This window comes from Leptonychotes weddellii, chromosome 2 (assembly GCF_054177405.1).
Source record: "Leptonychotes weddellii isolate Sample4059 chromosome 2, ASM5417740v2, whole genome shotgun sequence".
In the NCBI taxonomy this organism is placed as follows: domain Eukaryota; kingdom Metazoa; phylum Chordata; class Mammalia; order Carnivora; family Phocidae; genus Leptonychotes; species Leptonychotes weddellii.
Genome location: NC_138370.1, coordinates 101,602,965 through 101,619,032, shown reverse-complemented (window position 1 = coordinate 101,619,032; position 16,068 = coordinate 101,602,965). Strand labels below are relative to the sequence as shown.

Sequence of the window (16,068 nt, the reverse complement as noted above, 5' to 3'; positions counted from 1 at the left end):
TACAGCTTTGGAGGACAAGAGTGAGAATGGCAGCCTCCCAATCTCCGCCCGGAGGAGCCAAGAACTTGTGGCCCCGCTCCTCAGTGAGCCCCCAGAGAAAAGCAGTCAGTCACTGGCGTCTCCCCGGTCTCCGGCCGCACTCCGTGCTCACCCGGCCTGTGACCGAGCATTTCTATCTCTGGCACCTGACTCGGTGTGGAGTCTCCAAACCCAGCAGATCCCTGCAGTGCGCTCCTGCACCACTCCTCCTGGGGGGAGGAAGGGGAGTCTCCCCGGATCCGCCGGTCATTGGGTCCCTGCTGGAGGAGCAGTGGCCCGACTGTGCTGCGGATCACAGTTTATGAGAACCCCGAGCTGAGAGCCTGCGCCTGGGCTCCATCTCTGCAGCTGGCTTCCCCGCTCCGATACCTGGGAGCTCTGCCGCACTCAGGCACCCCCGGTGTTTCTGTGACCCCGAGGGTCCTGAAACCACACTGTCCCGCAAGGGTTCCACACCCCCCCCCCTTAGCCACTGGAGCGACATCCCTCAGTGGAGCTGACTTCTAAAAGTTCCGATTCTGTGCTCCGCGGCTCTATCACTGCCAGAAGTGGCCGATGGAGGCGCCCTCCCCCGCCATCTATCCTCCCGAATATCGCCTCAGATTCACTTCTCCACATGTCCTACCTTCCAGAAAGTGGTTGCTTTTCTGTTCAGACAGTTGCTGCTATTCTTTTCTTCAATCTCCTGTTGAGTTCGTAGGTGTTCAGAATGGTTTGATCCCTACCCAGCTGAATTCCTGAGACCAGACGAAATCCAGGTCTCCTACTCCTCCGCCATCTTGCTCCTCCCCCTCCTGAATAAGCAATTTTGTAATTGAATGTTTCCTAGACACTAAATCTCTTTCTAGGTGCAGGGGTAAGTGATAAACAAAAAAGAAGTTGCTAACCCCATAGAGCTGACACTCTAGTGGGAGGAGACAAATAATACGTACATAAATTGATACATACATACATATCATTTCTGAAAGTTGTAAGTCATCTTTTAAAAGAAGAGTAAAGAAAGAAGTTGCAGACAAGAGAGTTGCTATTTTATAGAGAGAGAGAGAGTTCTGAGAAGGTGAGCTCTGAGCAGATACCACATTTAACTATGGAAGAAGGAAAACATGGATATCTACGGTAAGAGCCTACCAGGCAGAGAACAGCCAGTGCAAAGGCCTTTAGATGGTGCCTGTCCAGTATTTAAGAAACTGTCAAGAGACCACTGTGGCTGTAGTGGAGACAGCAAAGAAAGAGAGTAGTAGAGGCTAAGGACAGATGGATAACAAGGGACAATATCATGTCAGGGAAACAGCTGAGACTAGGGTCTTATTTTGAGAAAAATCAGGGTTGGGGGTGGCACTGGGGGTCTTAAGAGAGATTAATATGACCTAACATATCTTTAAAGATTCACTCAAATTGCTGTGTTGTGAATAAACTGGTAGTGGGGGTGGGCATAGGTAGACACATGGAGATGAGTTCGGTGAGAGATAAGGGTATTTTGGACCTGATAGGTAGCAGAAGTTGTGATAAATGGTCATATTCTAGAATATTCTCAAGGTAGCCCCAACAGAATTTTCAGGCACACCAAATTTGAGAGAAAAGAGGTAGTTGTCTGGGTAACTGGAAGGGTGGACTTGCCATCAACTGAGAGGTGGAAAACTGCAGATCCACTAGGTTTTGAGGAGAAGATCACGAATTTGGTATTAGACATTTTAAGTTTGCAATATCTATTAGATATCCAAGATGGAAGAAATTAAGGCATATGTTTGCTAAAGACCAGTCTATTAGAGAAGGGGACATGAGGACATCAGACAGAGAGAAGTTAAGCAGGAAGGGGCAGGATCTAATGCAAACATGGAGAAATTTTCAGAGTGGAGGACAGACAGTTGTTACAATCTGGAAGATGAGGTAAATGGGCACAGACAAGTAGGTGGGTAACCAGGTTGGCAGGAATCAGTGTAAAGTTTCTGCTAGCTGCTTCTATTTTCATAGTGAAGTAGAAAAGAAAATCTTGTTTCAGTAAATTAGTGAATCCCTTTCTACTCTCCTGCTTAAAACCTTCCATCGACTTTCCCTCACCATTGGAATAACAGCCAAACATTTTATCACAGCCCACAAGGCCGCACAGGACCTGGCTCTCACCCACTTCTCTCCATTGCCTAAAATGTTTCAGCCACAGGGGTCTTATTTTCATGCCTCAGACATGTACAAGACAAACTCAGACGAGCCTTGGGTTCTCTGACTGGGACCCTCTGTCTGGGACAAGTAAAAGAGGTACCCTACCCTCCCAAGTTTGGCTAATTCTTATCATATAGGTCTCACCTCAGGAGTCCCCTCCTCAGGCCTTTCTTGAGCATCCCATCTAAAGTGGCACCTCCTCTTATCAAAAGTTATTTTACGTACATGTTATTGTCCACTTCTTCCCACAAATGTGTTTCATGAGAAACTAGCACCCCCAGCCCACCCCTACTTTCTCGTTCTCTCTCCTCAACCTGCTGTTAACTTTTCTTCTCAATACTCATCACCACTGTATATTTGGGCATTATCCATGTCCCATAAGAGAGTAATAGCTACATCTGGCACACAGTAGGTGCTCATGAGTATTTCCTGATGATCATATTTTATAAAATTAAATGAAAAAATGCATGTAGAGCATACAACAGAGCAGTTGGCACGTAGTAAATCTCAATAAATGTTAGCTGCTACGATGATGACAACAAAGACTAGCATGGCAATAATCACAAGCACAACTATGAAAGGCAAATCCTCTGTGCCCTTGAACCCATCCCCTTTCTGTTGTCAGAGACTTTCTCTCATTAACTGTACGTCCCTTCTTCCTCTTTACAGGCTCCTTCCCTTCCACTAAATATGTGCAATATTTTACTACCATTTTTAAGAAATCAGTTAAAAATATACTTTTCTTAACACTGTCTTATCTAATTAGGCACAGCCAAGTATCATCTCAGTGTAGCCATAAAAAAGGAGTAGTCTATACTAGCTCACAGCTGGTTAAGCAAATCTTGAATGATCAAACTCATTGTTATTTACTGTTTTTTTCTATTAACTAGTTTCTTCAAGTTGAACAAAACTACTTAATATTTGCATGGTTAAAATATTAATAATTATAAAATACTATACAATGGAAGGTAAATCTATTAATCTAACTCAGTCCTCCCACTCCAAGGAAATCAGGTATATTCTGTGTATCTTTCCAGAAATTATGTATGCATATCCAGACATATAAATATCCTTTGAAATATCAAACAGGATCATATTGTGCACACAATTCCACACCTTGGGTTTCTTTCAGTTAATGAAACACTTTGAATGGCTTTCTAAAGTTCACATTAAGAGCTATATTATTCTTTGTACTGGCTACCTATCATTTCATTGTATTGATAAAATGCCATCTATTTAACTAGTCTCATATTTATTATTTATCAGCATTTAACATGTTTTCAGCCATTTGCTATTGTAAACAATGCTGCAACCCATATACATATATCCTTGCACAGTCCTTCAAATATGTGTAAATAAAATCTTAAAAGCAGAATTGCCTGCATAAAAGGCACGGGCCTTCAGTTTTTCACTGATATTGCCAAATTACCTTCTAAAATAGTTTTATTAAATCACCAGAATTTTCTACTCCTCTAAATAATAAAGTTATTAGTAACTGCAGATTTTTGGTGAGGGAAAGGTAATAATTCCTGAACCTCCTTAAATCAACTGAGAAAGGGAATGAAATCTCTCCTAAAGAAAATGTTAACACTTTACCATGATACATATTTTAAAAAAAGAAAACAGCACTATTTCTGGGAAAGAATTATTTTCCCACTTTTGCTAATAAAAGTTCACCTCACTACTCAGAGTTTTTCCAGTCCTCAGTAATTCTTTTTCTAAAACAACCTCTTAGGAACTCACAGCCAACGGAAACAGGAGTTGAAAGGAAAAGGAAAACATAAAACTCAGTTTCTAAGGAGCACAACAAGATTCTTAAGTTTCTGAGCAGTGCAGTGACTTTAAATTCTTATCGTTAGAGATGTTTTTAATTAAAAAAAAAAAACTGTTAGTGGATTCTTTAAAGGTTTCAACTCTTGCTGGTGAAAAAAACAATTCTCTGCCTTATTTTTCCTACAGATTGCAAACTCTTTTAGGGTGAGGTGGAGGACAGAGTTTGTAAACGGCTGCCTGCATTGCAGGCGCTTGTAGCGGATAATAGCTGTCCCTGCTCTAGCCAGAATAGCCGCTCTCCGCCTGCATCCCGCAACCCCTCTCTGTGACTCCCTACCCGGCTCTCCTCCACATCCTTTAACCTCCCCCCTTTATCTGTGGACGCGCCGCCGGCCTCGCGCCCCCGCGCTGGGCTCAGTGGAACAATCCGTGACGTCATGAGGCCGCGGCTCAATCAGACGCGGCGTTTGGGAAATTTTAAACTTAAAGGCGGGGCGGCCCGTGCTCGAGAAGGTAGAGCGTCTGCGCCAGTTCTCCGGGGTCTAGCCTGGCAGGATGGCAGAGGAAGGGGCTGTCGCCGTCTGCGTGCGGGTCCGGCCGCTCAACAACAGGTAGGTAGGCCAGACCGAGACCAGGACCCCGCTGGGGCCTCCGGTCCGGGCCTGAGCCGGAGAGTCCCCGCTGCTCCTTCCCGGTTCCCCTGCTTGGTATCTCCGCCCCTTACCGGTTTTGTGTCCCTATCTGTAAGTGACGGAGAAGGATCGGAGGATCTAGAAGATACTTTGCATATGTAGGAGTCTCTTAAACGTTTAACTCAGGCTGGCAAACGTTAAAGACCTTGACGCCGGCCCTGCACTGCCTTTCTCCATCTGAGCCTCCCCACCCCACCCCATTCCTTAAAGGAAGTCGTATCGGATAATTCTTACAGGCCCCCATCACAGTCGGTCATTTTGCACTTAACTGCCTCTCCCTCTTCACTGTATATTCCTTGAGAGCAAGGACTAGTCTGTCTTACTGCATTGTATTCCTAGGCACTCAAGATTTCATTCAATGACTGAATTCAACATCCAGAACGTTGCATGGCTGATATTTATTAATCGTGATTTTTTTTTTTTTTTTTTAGTACAGTGTACAGTACTAAACAGACACTACCATCCTTGCCCCTGTCGGATCCACATTCTAGAGCAGACAGGAAATAAAGTAAAAAATATAGAATGTTAAGTTGACATACTGTTACGGAAGAAATAAATGCTATAGAGAAAAAGCAGAAAGGGGAAGAAATGAAGTCTTTGCTTCTCTAGTCTCTAGCACTCACTCCAGAATACTAATATATTTTGTGTTTGAGAAATAATTGTTAAATATCACAAGGTGTTGGGGCACCTGGGTGGCTCAGTCGTTAAGCGTCTGCCTTCAGCTCAGGTCATGATCCCAGGGTCCTGGGATCGAGCCCCGCATCGGGCTCCCTGCTTGGCAGGAAGCCTGCTACTCCCTCTCCCTCTCCCCCCTGCTTGTGTTCCCTCTCTCGCTGTGTCTCTCTCTGTCAAATAAATAAATAAAATCTTAAAAAAAAATAATAAAAAATAAATATCACAAGGTGTTTAATAAATGACAATATCAAAATGAGGAATTTCCTATATTTAAAGGGCTCATTATCTAATGCATTAGAAGACAGTTCCATAAACCATTACAATACATGGTAACAAGTGTTATGATAGGTGGAGAGTGTTTGCTAGAGGAGTCATTAACCCCTCTGAGATGACACCAGGGACAAGGCTGGTGTCAGAATGAAAGAATAGTTAAATTACTTAATGGAAAGGTAAGTCAAGGTATTCCAGACACAGAGGGGCTGCATTTCTTATTTTGAAAGAGACAGTCAGGTAGCCGTATGGAGTTAGATATATATTGGAATTTAGAGCAAGATAACATTGAAGAGAGAAATAAACATGATCCAAGTCTAGTGTGCCATATTAAGAATTTCAGATGGTTTTTTAAAGTTTTGAGCAAGAGGGACATAATCAGAGTTGCATTTTGAATGTATCTTTTCAGCAACCAGTACTGGGTAGGCGGGTGGAAATGAAGAACTTTACAAGGAAATTCCCATGAGAAGGCAGGAGATCACTGACCCCCCACTTAAAAGTGTTGACCCCTCAAAGGCAGATTTTCCAAATTTCTAATATATAGTATAAGTCAATATTGTCTTTTAAAATATTCTTCAGAAGATGGAATCTTTTATCTGTCATATAACATGACTTCCATGACCAGTTATACTAAAATGCAGTGTTTTTATTCTTTCAGAGAAGAAGCTCTTGGAGGAGATACCCAAGTTTACTGGAAAACTGACAATAATGCTATTTATCAAGTTGATGGCAGTAAATCCTTCAATTTTGGTAGGTTTATAATAGCATCAAAAATTAATCTGTTATCCTTTTCCTATTAGGAGTATAAAAGTCTTATCAATAATACTGGATTTGTCATTAAAGATCAGACTAAGCCTTCTATAAACTGCTTCAGTGGAAACTTTAAAAAATTGTTCATCCATCATGTATGATAAGTAAGATAATAAATTGATATTTAAAATGAAGTTATAGGGCGCCTGGGTGGCTCAGTTGGTTAAGCGACTGCCTTCGGCTCAGGTCATGATCCCGGAGTCCCGGGATCAAGTCCCGCATCGGGCTCCTTGCTCAGCGAGGAGTCTGCTTCTCCCTCTGACCCTCCCCCCCTCATGCTTTCTCTCTCTCTCAAATAAATAAATAAAATCTTTAAAAAAAAATAAAATAAAATGAAGTTATAGGGGCACCTGGGTGGCTCAGTCAGTTAAGCATCTGCCTTTGGCTCAGGTCATGATCCCGGAGTTCTGGGATCAAGCCCTACATCGGGCTCCCTGCTCAGCAGGGAGTCTTCTTGTCCCTCAGCAGGGTGCCCCTCACCTTGCTTGTGCTGTCTGTCTCTCTCTCAAATAAATAAATAAAATCTTAAAAAAAAAAACAAATAATAAATAAAATGAAGTTATAGTGCCATATGGTTGGAACTAATACTTCTTCCTCTTATTCATTAGTTTATTTGTGGCCTAAAACCCCATAAGCCTAAAATATGTTGCTTAATGTCAAGTCATCTTTAAGATCTTTCTTTCAGTTTAGTATATATTTTCCACCATTATTTTTTTTTTATTTTATTATGGTGTGTTAATCACCATACATTACATCATTAGTTTTTGATATAGTGTTCCATGATTCATTGTTTGCGTATAACACCCAGTGCTCCATTCAGTATGTGCCCTCTTTAATACCCATCACCAGGCTAACGCATCCCCCCACCCCGTTCCCCTCTAGAACCCTCAGTTTGTTTGTCAGAGTCCATAGTCTCTCATGGTTCATCTTTTAAGAAAATTCTTTAAAGAATAAATAGTAAAGATATTCCTTCTTTGTGTGCTGGAATAGAGCAGAGACCTACCCCAGCTTTTGTGAAACTTACATGGTGAGAGAGCCTTTAAACGAGTAATCACATTTGTGTTGACATACGCTTTGTGAGAGTTTACAGCGGATCTAACTGGTCTATGTGTCTAAAAGGATACCAGTGACACTGGGACCTGCAGGATGAGTGAGAGCTAATTAGGACACAGGGACATGCAGACCCTAAAGGTTGACTAGGCTGATTTGTGTGTTGATTTAATATGGATGTACTGCTGACAATGTGCCAGACACAGTTCTAAGCATGTCATACAGATTAACTCACTAATCCTCCTAACAAGCTTATACTGTAGGTACCTTTCTATTTCAGTGATGAACTGAAATAGGCCTGGAGTCATACAGCCAGCAAATGGAAGAGTCAAACTCCAAATCCAGCCACACTAGCATGCTGCCACTTAGGCACCTCAGGACAACAGTGAGGTCCTCTCAACAACTTGAGGAGTAAGAATGGCTAGGTTGTTGAACTAGCATTAAATTAGAAAGCCATCATAAAAGGTTTTGGAGCAAAGATCTATAGAAGAGGAAACAATTTCTGGTAAAGGACTGTTTTAGAGCATTAACATAAGTTTTAAAAAGGTAAAACAATATATCCCAGAGATTATAAAACCAAGAGTGAGGGATACACAAGCATTCAGACACATGATCTGTAGGTTCTCAGTAGCTATGTATGCCCATAGAAGATTTAGATTTATCCACCCATCTAAAGCAAATGGCATGAAGATTTGAATCATCCTACCATCTCTCCTTGCTCTGAAATCATAACCCCTAAGCAGCCTTCAGATGGCACTTTTATTTCCATTTAGTTCTGCAAACAGAGCAGATGTATGGTCAGAATGCAAGCAGTCTGAACACTGAATTTCTTGTTGCAGGTGGATAAATTTCCTTCCTGATTTACAAATCCATTTCTTATGAGATTTTTACTATGAGGCCACCATTGAAAGAGTAGTCCATTTTTAATGTGCTAATTATGCTAACAAAAGCAGAGAACCACATCCTAGACTAGTGAACTCATCAGCACAAATGCTACTGTAAACCCAGCCTCCTTTAGCAGCCAGCCAGCTAGTCATTCCCTGTAACCTTTCAGCTTTGTTCAGGTCTCCTTTTCCATATATGTGCATTTCTTAGTTTGAGCTAGGCCTTCTTGTCAAATGTTATAAACTTTAAAATTTCTCAAAGCATAGTAATAGTTCACATTTCCTAAGTATTAACCATATGTTCATAATTCTATGAGGAAGAGAATACATATCCATTTTACAGATTAGGTAATTGAGGCACAGAGACATCAATCTCCTTGCCCAAAGTCACACAACTTATAAGTTTTGAACCAGATTTGCAGATAGTCTGATTCTATACGCCTGAATTCAGCCACTATGCCCTACTGCCTCTTAAAAGCACATAGGATAGTTGAGAAGTCTGACTTGTATTTTTTCTTTGTGAGGACCAACACAACTCACCTTATAGAGAAGTATATTTTCAAAGGACCAATAAGTTGAAGAGAATATTGTGTCCTAAATATTTTATCTTACCATATCCTGACAATTTTATTTCTTTGGACAACTACTGAGAAAGAAAACAAAGTTCATTTGTTTGATTTAACCTCTGTGTTTATGTGTGTGGTTTTTTTTAGATCGTGTCTTTCACAGTAATGAAACTACTAAAAATGTGTATGAAGAAATAGCAGTACCAATCATAGATTCTGCCATACAAGGCTACAATGGTTTGTATTCACTGTAGAGATATTTTAGTATTGGTTCTCTTTTCAATTATTGATAGTTTTACACCCTATAGATTCATTTTTAATCTTTGCATGTGTGGGTGTTTTGTTTTCACAGGTACCATATTTGCCTATGGTCAGACTGCTTCAGGAAAAACATACACCATGATGGGTTCAGAGGATTATTTGGGAGTAATACCCAGGGCAATTCATGACATTTTCCAGAAAATTAAAAAGGTAAATACCTTAGCTAAATTTCTGGTACATACAGGTAAAAGTAGTAATAGTCTCTTGTAACGATGAAAGGAAGTAGGTTTATAGTTACATCTTCATTAGCCATGGGTAAAGAAGGCATAACATAGATTAACTTTTTCCCTCACAGACTTACTTTGTAGAGCTTAAAGTTCTTGCAGTCTTCCCCTTGAATCCTGAAACAGCACTAATCACACCAAAAAGTGGGTGTTAAGGAACAGGAAAATCTTTCAAGAATGCTTAGCTCCTCCTTGACTTTGTTTACCTACAGGTGATTATTAAGGAGCAGAGAAAAGTAGAGGTAGAGAAGAGGCCAGAATAAGCAACCTAACTAAGAGTTGTTTTTTTTTTGTTTTTTTGGTTTTTTTAAATATTTTATTTATCTATTTGACAGAGAGAGAGACAGCTAGAGAGAGAACACAAGCAGGGGGAGTGGGAGAGGGAGAAGCAGGCCTCCCACCGAGCAGGGAGCCCGATGCGGGACTCAATCCCAGGACCCCGGAATCATGACCTGAGCTGAAGGCAGGCGCTTAACGACTGAGCCACCCAGGCGCCCCAGAGTTGGTTTTAAGTTTATTTTTTCATTACTGTTTTAATGATTTTTAATCCTTATTTGACCATTCGTTGGTAGGGTTTTATTTTGAGTTTAGAGAGTTGGACTGGGTGCTCTCCTCATTATTTGATACTATACTTTTCATTATTCCTGAAACATATTTTTATATTTTGTGTTTATCATCAATATAAAACCATATGAGGTTTTGTTTCTTGTTTGCTTTGCAAAGATAATTTCTCAGAATATTTTAATATTTAATATTAGCACATAGGTATTCAATATTAGGTTTTCACAAATGGATGATCTCTGATGTTTTTACACTTTTTTTTTTCTTCCAGTTTCCTGACAGGGAATTTCTCTTACGTGTGTCTTACATGGAGATATATAATGAAACCATTACAGACTTACTCTGTGACGCTCAAAAAATGAAGCCTTTAATAATTCGGGAAGACTTCAATGTGAGTAACAGAGTTGAAGTAGCTCTAAAAATAGACTTGCTTATTGGGGTTATTATTCTTGAACATTTCCCTTTAATTTCTATATTTTTCAAACTGTCTCCTGTTTGTATGGTTTATTTTTTCTTAAGTGTTTATAGAGACAGCATATGAGCAATATGTATAGTTCTTAAACATTGACAGCTATTATATTTTGGTATAAGTGCCTTAAAAAAGAGCAAGATGGAAGTATCAGGTTAGAATTTGCTGTGCTTTGGTATAGGAAATAAATTATACATATTATAGGTTTACTTGTTATTTTCATACATTTTCCACTTGTAACTTCCACAAATGAATTCTGTAATAGTTGACACCTTCTTTTTGAGATTCACACTTTTTAGTGACTTCTTCTCTACTCTTCTCATAATTAAACTTGTTTCAGAGGAATGTGTATGTGGCTGATCTCACAGAAGAAGTTGTTTATACATCAGAAATGGCTTTGAAGTGGATCACAAAAGGAGAAAGTAAGACTTTATACTGTATTTCCCCAAAACACTTGTAAAAACTACTCAGTTAAATGTATTTGGCTTCAAATCACACTTTTCACTCTTAAAAATAAAAGTTAATGTTTTTCTTTGGATTTTAATGTATACAGCTGAAATATGACTTACTTTTTACAGAGAATAGACATTATGGAATTACAAAAATGAATCAAAGAAGCAGTCGTTCTCATACTATTTTTAGGATGGTAGGTAACTCTCTGTTTGGTCTTTCCAATTAAAAATGCACTAATTTGGGGCACCTGGGTGGCTCAGTCGTTAAGCGCCTGCCTTCAGCTCAGGTCATGATCTCAGGGTCCTGGGATGGAGCCCCACATTGGGCTCCCTGCTCAGCGGGAAGCCTGCTTCTCCCTCCCCCACTCCCCCTGCTTGTGTTCCCTCTCTCGCTATGTCTCTGTCAGTCAAATAAATAAATAAAATCTTAAAAAAAAAATGCACTAATTTTTTACAAGTTTTCTTTTCTGTCTAGATTTTGGAAAGTAGAGAGAAAGGGGAACCTTCCAATTGTGAAGGATCTGTCAAAGTGTCCCATTTGGTGAGTATTGATGGACCATGGTACTGTACTGTATGGGCCAAAGCATAATTTAATTTGGCTGCTGGATGTTTGGTTTCATAAGAATTGTTAACTGAACTAAACAGGCAAAAACATGTATAAATTGGTAGTTTAGTCTCATTTGTAGACATGAGATTACTAGCTAAAACATAGGAAGAATTCAGAGGGTCTTTCTTCCTGTTATGTTATGGTTGCCTCTCCTAAAATTTAGATGGAAGGACTTTTCCTAACCAGAGTTCTTGGGGGGAAAGCTTTCCATATGCATTTAAGAGTTAGAGTGTTCTTGGAATGGGGGTGGGGGCCGTTCAGTTTTGTTATTGTTGTTTTTGTTTTGTCTCAGCCAATAGAATTGAGACCATGGGATCAACAAAAACTAGCTGGGACTGTTAAATAGTAAATCACATTATTCAAGTATATTCTTAAATATAATAAGGAAATGTTTTATGTTATAAACATAGTGTTTTAGACTATAAATCCCTTGAAGGGAAGAGTGATACCTTATTCATCTTTATAGCCTCAACACATTATGCATAGTTTATGTTCAATACCTGTTTGTGAAATAGTGAATATATACATTATGCAAACTTTCCTTTCTCCACATAAATAAACCTCCCATTTCCTTCTTGCTGTACTATATCATTTCTCTCTCATTTTCTGTGCTTCCTTCCTGTTCCTTGCCAATATTCTCTGTCTTCACGGTCTAAATTTTTTAGCTTTATCTAGGATATGACTGAAGATTATTCTATTTGATTTGAAAACTTCAGGGAAAAAATAATAAATCTATAATATGTTTTTTCACTTTCAGATTTGAAAAATCAGAGTCTTAATTAAATATCTAATTCAGTTCACCTCAGTTACTTTACTGTACCAGCATAAAATTTATTTTAGTATACTGGTCTTGCTTTGATTTAGCAACAACAAAAACACAAAACCTAACTTCTGTTTTGTTTTCTAAACCCAGTCTGTGATATTTCACTACAATTTTAACGTTTCTCTTAATAATTTAGTTTTAATACTCTTGACATATTCAGTGATCCATTTGGTGACTTTTTCCATATTCTTTGATGCTCTATCATCTAGGGACTATAGATACCATCTGGCTCAACCCTTCACCTTCCGACTTACTCTATCTTCTTGGAAAGAAGTCTTCCCCAAAAAAGTCATTTTCTGGCTCTTTAGAAATGGCCTTTATTTATTATTTTTTTTCAGTGTCTTTTGATCTTTCTGGTTCATAATATCTAGCTTCTTTCAGTTCTGCTCCTTCTCTATATCCTTTGTGGCTTCTTTTTCCTACCCTCCTATCAAAAACATAGGAGTGTTGTGGCCTTTCTTACTTCCTGTGTTTGCCCCCAGACATTCTGTTATCATTTCTGTGTTGATGATAGTCAGACATTTATTTTATCTAGAGTCTCTGAGTTCTAATTCATGTCTTTGTAAAGATGATTATAATTGTGTGTCCCACTGTTATTTCAAACTTCAGTGTGTCTAAAACAAAATTAATTTCTTCCTATCATAGTGAATATTCCTTCTTTCCAGTAGTACCAGTGTTATCCTGGTCACTTAGGTCAGACCCAAGTCAATTCTACCTCATCTTTTTCTGCCTTCCCCTTTTGTCCAGTCATTAATATTTCCTATTCAACATTCCCATGGGTGTCACACTCATTTAGGTTCTCATCTCTTGAATTACTGTATCATTCTCCTAGACCTGGCCCCAAGACTCTGGTCTTCCTTTCTGCAGTCTGTTTGCAGATTTCCAATTTTTCTAATGTTACTAAGTACAGCTCGTGTTGTGTCTCCAACTTTAACCAACCTAACTTCACTTCCTTCTACTCCACGTGAGCTCCTCTCTTATAGATGTATTGGGCCTCTTGGTGTCTTTGAACACTGATACTTGTTCCCATCTTTATTCCTTAATTCATGCTGCCTTTCTCGCCATTTTGCCCCTTTATTATGTATCTAGGTCTTCTGTAATAAAGATACCATACAAGAAAGATTAGACTTTGAGTATTTTAGAGAAAGTAGTGTCTAGATAGGACATAATTAAAGCAGGAGTACATAAGTACTGCCCATCCCTGAAAGTGTCCACAGAGAGACAGAATTTAAATCTCTGAATTTGTTTTAATGCATTAAGAATATTTGCTGAGCCTTCATCATGTTCTGAGCATAGTACGGCTCTGAGATTAAAAGAATAAAGACATCCCTCCACCACTTACTGTCTCCACGGCTACCTCCCTAGCCCAGGCCACCATCATCTCTCAGTCAGATTCCTGCAGGAGCCTCCTGACTGGACTCCCTGCTACCACTCTTGCCCCTCTCCAGTCCAGGGGCCAGAAAGTTAAATCAAGATATGACTGTCGGGGCGCCTGGGTGGCTCAGTTGGTTAAGCGACTGCCTTCGGCTCAGGTCATGATCCTGGAGTCCCGGGATCGAGTCCCGCATCGGGCTCCCTGCTCAGCAGGGAGTCTGCTTCTCCCTCTGACCCTCCCCCCTCTCATGCTCTATCTCATTCTCTCTCTCAAATAAATAAATAAAATCTTTAAAAAAAAAAAAAGATATGACTGTCACTCTCTTGCTTAAACCCTTTCCCATCGCATTTAGAAAATCCAGAGCTCTTACTCTTCCTTACAGTGCCCTGCACAGTCTGACCCCTATCTACTTCTCTTACCCTGTATTGTCCCATCTCTACTTCACCAACTCTGCCATGCTGCCCTTTCTATTTTTTGAATATACCAAGCTCATTTCTGCTTTGTGACTGGATGTACAGGCTATTCTTTCTACCTAGAGTATGGTTCCCTTGATCTTTGCATGGCTGGCCCCTCTTCCCTGTCATTCCCGATCCTAGCTTAATGGGAGGCCTTTCCTACCACCTGGTCCGAAGCACCTGCTCTGTACCTTCCTCTTTCCACTTCGGACACTCTACTTAAATTACCTATATTACACTTACCATGATGTGTTTCTTATGTGTCTTTTTCTCATTTCTCCTGAATGTCCTTCTCTTCCCATCCTGCCCCATGTGGAATAAAAGCTCTGTGAGAGCAGAGAACTTATTTGTCTGGTTCACTGTCATATCCCTAGCACCTAACACACTGCCTGGAGCACAACAGGCAGTCACTTTTTTGTCAATAATATTTGTGAAATGAAGAGGTCCATGCTTTTAAAGATGCTACAGTGTAGTCATAGACACAAATGACTAGCTCAGCACAGGAAAGAATAAGTCGTATCTTTAAAGACCGCTGGGTACATGATTGAAAGAGCAGTTCAGGGGCGCCTGGGTGGCTCAGTCGTTAAGCGTCTGCCTTCAGCTCAGGTCATGATCCCAGGGTCCTGGGATCGAGCCCCGCATCGGGCTCCCTGCTCGGCGGAGAGCCTGCTTCTCCCTCTCCCTCTGTCTGCTGCTCTGCCTACTGTGCTCTCTCTGTGTTAAACAAATAAATAAAAATCTTTAAAAAAAAAAAAAAAAAAGAAAGAGCAGTTCATTCAAGGTGTGGGAGAGGACGGATAAAGGTGGCAAAGTTTTACTAGGGAGGTAACACTCGTCTTTGGTCCTGAATAAGGAATAGGGGCAGACTAGAACATTAGGACTGATTAAACAAAGGGAATGTCAAAAGGTAGCTCTTGGAAGCATAGAAATACGTGAGGCATTTAGGGCATAGCGAGTAGGTCAGCTAGAATTCTGAGTGAGTACTGGGTAGATTTCCAGCTGGAGCAACACAAGTGCCAGATTGTAAAGTATCATATTCAGCAGTAACGTTTTGAACTTTGTGTAGGAAATGGAGAAGCTATTCTGACAGCATTATGGAGGATATATTATAAAGAAGGAACAAGGTATATAGATCAATCTGACTCAGAAAGGGGAAAGCCTAAACAGTGGAATGAAAGACAAGCATCCAAATGGAGTATGCAAATAGACTGTGTGTTAAAAATTGTTTTCAGTAGTTGGGTTTTTTTAGTTCAAGTTGCCCTTCCTAAAGGTTTATTTTCATCTATCTTACAGAATTTGGTTGACCTTGCAGGCAGTGAAAGAGCTGCTCAAACAGGCGCTGAAGGTAATGGAAACTCATAAATGTATTGGTCTCAATGTCATCTTGTTCTTTTACAGAATAAAAAAAAAGTGCTACCTTGCACTTTAGAAACTAATAAAGATAGTAATTTTGTGATGGAAGTCCTTAACATAAAAAGCAGCATCTGGAGGCACCTGGGTGGCTCAGTCAGTTGGGTGTCCAACTTTAGATTTCGGTTTAGGTCATGATCTCATGGTTGTGAGATCAAGCCTTGTGTTAGGCTCCCACTGGGCATGGAGCCTGCTTGAGATTTTCTCTCTCCCTCCCCTCACCCCTCTCGTGTTCTCTCTCTCTCTCAAAAATTTCAAAAAAAAAATTTTTTTTAAGTTCATTTTTTTTTTTTTAAAGATTTTATTTATTTATTTGAGAGAGAGAATGAGATAGAGAGCATGAGAGGGGGGAGGGTCAGAGAGAGAAGCAGACTCCCTGCTGAGCAGGGAGCCCGACGTGGGACTCGATCCTGGGACTCCAGGATCATGACCTGAGCCGAAGGCAGTCGCTTAAC

The 16,068-nt window shown here is 40.2% G+C and overlaps 1 protein-coding gene across 1 annotated transcript; it reads left to right on the top strand.

Moving 5' to 3' along the window:
- The first annotated feature begins 4,458 nt into the window (after positions 1 to 4,458).
- LOC145720341 (centromere-associated protein E-like) lies at positions 4,459 to 15,616 on the top strand. The gene is made up of 9 exons (XM_081813071.1): positions 4,459 to 4,580; positions 6,265 to 6,356; positions 9,064 to 9,153; positions 9,269 to 9,387; positions 10,294 to 10,413; positions 10,832 to 10,913; positions 11,070 to 11,137; positions 11,419 to 11,484; positions 15,497 to 15,616. Exons 1-9 carry the CDS (start codon positions 4,525 to 4,527, stop codon positions 15,563 to 15,565), a joined length of 762 nt encoding a protein of 253 aa, XP_081669197.1. The 5' UTR covers positions 4,459 to 4,524; the 3' UTR covers positions 15,566 to 15,616.
- The last annotated feature ends 452 nt before the right edge of the window (positions 15,617 to 16,068 follow it).

What these genes read in the sequence shown, in the direction of transcription:
- LOC145720341 (XM_081813071.1), top strand. Translation starts at nt 4,525, where the DNA reads ATGGCAGAGGAAGGGGCTGTCGCCGTCTGCGTGCGGGTCCGGCCGCTC. An exon ending in TGCCATACAAGGCTACAATG is followed by an intron (nt 9,154 to 9,268) that starts GTTTGTATTCAC and finishes TTGTTTTCACAG; the next exon opens with GTACCATATTTGCCTATGGT. An exon ending in TTTTCCAGAAAATTAAAAAG is followed by an intron (nt 9,388 to 10,293) that starts GTAAATACCTTA and finishes TTTTTCTTCCAG; the next exon opens with TTTCCTGACAGGGAATTTCT.